Source organism: Scomber japonicus, chromosome 19 (genome assembly GCF_027409825.1).
Source record: "Scomber japonicus isolate fScoJap1 chromosome 19, fScoJap1.pri, whole genome shotgun sequence".
NCBI classification, from domain to species: Eukaryota; Metazoa; Chordata; class Actinopteri; order Scombriformes; family Scombridae; genus Scomber; species Scomber japonicus.
In genome coordinates, this window is record NC_070596.1 from 799,269 (window position 1) to 805,268 (window position 6,000).

Below are 6,000 nucleotides of genomic sequence, written 5' to 3' on the forward strand. Positions count from 1 at the left end.
ATTGGAGACTCGCATGGCTGCCTCTGCCATCAGTATACGAATGTGTGTGAGAATTGGTGAATGCTTTGAGTGGTAAGAGGACTGGAAAGGTACTATGTAATGATTCTATTTGATGCCCTGACTTTTCATCTAGCTCCATCATCACATCAATATTTCATTTTTCTCAGTACAGTTTGGTTTATGACCAAATGCAAAATCAACAATGTCCCCATCAGCTTCAACTGTGTGCTTAATGTTAACACACTAAACTAAGATGGTGAACACGGTAAACATTAAACCTGTTAAACAATCAACATGTTAGCATTGTCATTGTGATCATGTTTGCAAGCTGGTGTTAACAGTTAGCTCAAAGCACTGCTGTGTGTAAGTACAGCCTCACATAGCTGCTATAGCATGGCTGTAAACTTCTTTAAGATTTGATTGATAACGTTAGACCTTACAGGATCAGGCTGCTAACTACGGCCCTATGTGCCTGAACATCTTTTAGTTGTTCCTTCCACCTGTCTTCTTACCAAAGGTGACTGGGGCCTTCTCTGTCTGGACCCCTCAGTTATGGAACTCACTACCTGAGTATCTCAACCTTCATCTTTTAAATCACTTAAAACTCAATTTTATGAAAAGTCCTAAATATTTGATCTCTATTTCATGGTTTTGATTTGTTGGTTTTACTGTTTTATGCTTTGATGTTTTGAATCTTGATTGTTTGTACTTTTACCACAGCTGTCAATTCTTCTCTTTTTATCTTTTAATTGATTTACTTGAGTACTATATAAATAAAGTTATTATTATTATTCTTGCTGAAATGACAGATTGATGAATAGAGAAAAAATATAGTGAGATTAACAGGCTACAGGACTTAATTCATAATTTCTGCTGATATTTAGACAATATACAATCATATCATCATGCATATGATTTTCTATTGTCTATTAATGCATACTGATATGGATACCGGTCTGAAAACCACTGGTGGTCTCAGTTGAAGCAACGGCAGTAAACAAAACAGCAAATAAATGCTTGTGAACTCATCATTAGAGAGTAATGATCAAGGAGAGCTTCAATCAGCTGATGGCTACTGCAGAGATCTAGTTTTAGAATAGTCTGGATCCGATCAGAGCAGTGAGGAAACCTGTCAGCAGTGTTTCAGTTTGTGTTCATGCTGCCTCAGAAAATAGGAAAAAATATACAATAATTTGTCATATGTTACTATTCTTTCTTGACTCTCTTCTGTACTATACTGACATTTGTAGAGTTGACACATAATCTCCACATTGAGCTTAACATGGATAAAAACAGAGCTGCTCACAAACACCAAAGGATTGCACTGTTACTTTTTGTTCCCTGCACAGTAACTATAATATTACATTCCTCAAACTTATGAGGAGCTGTCATACAGTATATTTACTATGCTGTGTAGAGTGCATACTGTCTATGATGGTGCACTTAAGCCTCTGTGCCTCTCTGTGTGTGTTAATGTCTTCCATAAACTGTATTGATCTTAAGCCACACTCCACTTACTAAATTACATTACAGGTAAATTACTTTGCTTCTATTAAGTAAATATGAATAGTAAAATGAATGGAGGAAGCTGAAAAATACCGTGTGTGTGTGTGTGTGTGTGTGTGTACTAGTCGCCACAGTAACCGTCAAGGGCAGGTCAAGGTGTTGTGGGAAGATTAATCGGAATGAGGGAATCTCCTCTCATTTCTTTCCTCTTCTACTCCTCCCCTCCCCTCCCATTCTCTCTTCTCAAGGTTTGATCAAGGTTGAGGGTAAAAAAGGTTACGATTGTTTAGTCGAGCAAATCACCTATTTCTTTGCATTATAGAGCCAAATGGAAATGAGAGAAGTGGAAGTGTTTACACCGAGAAAAGAAGAGGACCGAAAATGGAGCCCTGAGGAACACCGCAGCTGATATCTGCAGCTAAAGAGCTACATTTATTATTATTATAAGAGCAGATTTGGATTAAAATAAAGGATTTGAAGCAGACAAGAGCTGAGCCTCACTAGCTTAAAGCATTCTATATCCATTCAATCCACGTCGACTCCACAGAGGCAGCCGTCTGTCAGCAGTTGAGGAGCTGAGATTACAAACCAGGTCTGACTGACAGCAGACATTTACTGAGGCTAAATAGTTTTCTTGTTGGCTCCATAAGAAAAAAAGTCAACAGTGTTTTAATGGCAGCTCCCGGAAACAACATACAGTATTTTGGCTTCACGTTTGTGTAGTGGCAGCAAATGGAGACTCATCTCAGAAGATTTATTCATTTGGCAAAACAGAAAGAAACTACAGCCAACAAGACCATTTAACTGAGCACTGACCATCAAACTACAGCAGAGAAAATAGCAAACAGAACTAAGATAGGCTAATTCTTCTGAGAGAGGCAGTTACTCACACATGAAAGCTTCCTGTAGACCATGCAACTCTTGTATTTAATTTGGTTTGACTGTTAATAAAGCATAAGGTATAAATCATCATCTAATTCTGTGTGTAAACCTTTTTTCCCTAACCTAATACCACAAGTTTTACACATATCTTTCGGAGAGTATTGGCCCAATATTAGGATCACCAGTCAATATAATGCACATCAGTACACCACCACCAGTAAGTGCAGCCTCAGTAATAAACATAAAGTAGAATGATCACCTTCTTAACGATGTCAACTAGAACTGAAAAGGTTCTTAAAAGTAGAATTTATATCAGAGCTGTTGTATTGGATTGAATTAGATTGCACAGGTGTACCTATTGAAGAGGCCAGTGCAGTGAGTATATACACACACACTCTAGGAAACAGGTGAACACAGTGATTAGACTAAAAGAAGGTATTGGCTGGAAGTTCCTTCTGTTGGCACACTTCCATTACTGTGAGTGGGAGAGAAAGAATGAACTCTGAGTGGCTTCTAGCTGTTCCCAGCAGCAGGACTGGCACCTTGAGGAGCGCTGTGACATGTCATACATCTTTATATAGCCTACAGTCTATGTGTAAGAACTGTGAATGATGCCAAAAATGCTTCAAAAATCGTTTTTCTATGTGGCTCGGCCTTTAGAAATGGGTCGCATACGCAGTTTAATAAAAATAGAGCATTAAGATCTATTTAATATTAGAATACAGTAAACAGTTGGCTGTATGTGCTGTTAACCCATACATACTGCTCATATTCTGATTCATAATTAGTCTCTACACTAATTCACATTCATAAATTCCCCATCAGTCATTAATAAATGTTTGATTCATCTTATGGGAAAAAACATTCACAATCACTATGTTATGGTCCAGGAGAACATTTTATAGAATATGATGAATATATTAACAGCATTAATTAATGTTGATTTAAAAAAGTAAAAAAAAAACAAAAAAAAAACACACAGGTTAAATTTGTACATTTGCATTTATAAAAAATGTGTATCAGCTGTACAAAAATGTTCAAAAGACGATGCATTTTATTTAGATTGTTGTACATTTGGACTCACATTACACTAAAAGAAATGTGTATAGGGTGTCTTTACAGCTCTTAAATGTTAAAATGGATCAAATCTGTTCCTGAACGGTATGTAAGGGTTAAAACACGAGTCATTTAGAGTGTATAGAGTTAAATAGAATAGAATAGAATCATCTCTCACCTGCCACGGTGACTTTGGCGGTCCGGCTCACGATGCTTCCCAGTCCGTCCATGGTGGCGAGGCACTGGTACTCTCCCTCGTCAGGCCGGTGGTGCCTCGAGTGCACCACGTTCTGCACCAGCAGCGATCCGTTGGCCAGCTGTTGCCGCCTCTCGTCCACCACGGCGCTCAGCAGCACGCCGTCCTTGCGCCACGTGATGACCGGAGGTTCGAGCACAGCGTCCGAGCGAGCCTGGCAGTCGAGCTGGAGCATGCCGCCTCGCACCGTCACCGTGTCCTCAGGCTCCAGAGTGAACACGAACTCCACGAAACCTCCAATACTAGATGAGGAAGAGGAGGAGGAGGAGGAGGCAGCATCTGAGGCTGGAAGGAGAAGGAGAAAATGATGAGTCGTCAGGATTTCTGAGGTCAAACCCACGATCTTTACCGCCTGCCTCGAGGCCTTCGACCATGTGGAATCACACTCTGTAGCTTTTCAGTATCAAAGCTTTGATGTTTTTATTAGCAGGGGAAGAAGAATTGTTATTTGCTCATTTTCTTTAATCTACTCATCTATTTATTCATGTATTCATGTTTTGGGTTTGTGTATGCATTCACTTCTTAACAGTTGTGTCAGATGTCTTCACAGCAAGACTACATGACAGAATGTGTTTAACCTCCACTCCACAGGATCACTCATCATCTCTATCAAAGCCTCTTCAACCTGTTGTGCTCTTTGTTTTTATGTTTTTTATAAGATTTCATCTAATCTTGCAAAAAGCCCTGACAGCATCTCTTATCCTTGATGTCGACGCCGCTAAAGAAAAAAAAAAAAAAGAAGTCTTTCATCGTGATCAGAGAGGCAGTTTGTTCGGTCAAAGCAGCGCCTGTGTGTTTCTTGGAAAGTCTGAACGGAAGGCTCGGAAAAACCTGGAATCACGTCACTACAGCGTGTTGGCAGGTTTCCGACTTTACTGACATTCCTTTTAAAAGCCTCACAGCTTCATTTCCTCCTGCATGACAACTCTGATCAAACTAACATCAGATCTCAGTGGTCATTTATCTGTAATGACTGCCTTTTCCCTCTCAGATAAGCTTTGTCTCTTTTCTCCAACACATTCAGTGCAGTATTACAAAACTACACTGACATCTAAAACCACTCTCATCTGAAATGTTTTTCATTATTTATCTATTTCACTTAGCTCTTCATTTATAGTTCCTGTAAGTCTTCTTTCTCCTGTAATTAGTGTCAGATTAAAATAGCTCCCTAGGAATCTCTAAAAAGGAAGTTATTAAGAATTTACAGCCTGAAATTTGACCTATCTGTAAAGACACAAGAGTAAGAACTCGAAAGAATTACATACAGCTTTGCAGTTTTCGAGTGCTTTTTGTGCTGTTAGCTTTGTCATGGATAGCAGAGCAGTTGGACGGAAGGCAAAAACAGGCCTGAAGAAAATGTTCATTATTCTTGTGATCGTAGGCACCAAAAAAAAAAACACCCAAAAGCTGACTGAGCTGAGCAAAAACTAAATGCAAGGATGATCTGCTAACGTTAAGTCCACACAGAGATAATACATTGATAAGGGAAGGCTGGGAGTTAATTGGCTGAGAGAACACTGGAGACAGGGCACAGCTAATGAGACTGAAGCAGGACAGGTGTTAAAGGAAAGCAGTGCAGAAAAACAGAGCAAACTGAAGATCAAAACCCAGAAAACACACACTCTTACATAACCCAATATACATTCAAACATCCAAGAAAAACCCCATGAACATGAACCCAGCTATCCAATAACAACCCAAACAGAAAATGAGCCAAACCAAATGACCAACAGGGCCAAACAACAGAAGCATAACAGTGGAAACCAAGAGAACAAACACTAAACAGTCCAAAAACCATGAGGCCATGACAAACTTCACAAAAATACACTTGTGAATCATGTGTTTGTGTTTTGTTCTAAGCTTATTTAGCCTGATAGTAACTTTATCATAGCTGCTAACATTAACAAGTACTCAATCATTTACTGATGGAAACATACCAGTGCAACAATGTAGAAATACCCAGTTACAAGTTAACGTCCTGCATTTAAAAATATAAGATTATCAACCAATATATAGATATCATAGTTTTTTTCACTCCCGTCATCGGCCCCAAAAATCCATTATGGGTCATTATGGGTCGGGGCCTTGTTCCCGATCTAGGGGTCAGGCCCCTCTAAGCATTCAAAAGATAAATCTGAGAGGTTGTGAAATGATTAATGAGAGGAAAGAAGAAGTTTGGTTATATTTTTGTACAGTTGTTGAACTTTCCTCTCTTCTCTCCATGCCTTCACCTCTCTGAGCCTCAAACACAGATCATTAAATAAAACCATGTGTGAAGTTTAGAGAGTAGATGCTGCTAA

At 39.1% G+C, this 6,000-nt stretch overlaps 1 protein-coding gene across 1 annotated transcript in view; it reads right to left on the reverse strand.

Moving 5' to 3' along the window:
* dcc (DCC netrin 1 receptor) overlaps positions 1-4,074 on the reverse strand; it is a 185,217-nt gene extending 181,143 nt beyond the window's left edge. Inside the window, exons 1-2 of the mRNA XM_053340503.1 lie at positions 4,041-4,074; positions 3,623-3,985 (exon numbers count right to left, since the gene is read on the reverse strand). Of these exons, the coding sequence (XP_053196478.1) occupies positions 3,623-3,985; positions 4,041-4,074 (397 nt within the window). The remainder of the gene's footprint in view (positions 1-3,622; positions 3,986-4,040) is intronic.
* Between the last annotated feature and the right edge of the window lie 1,926 nt (positions 4,075-6,000).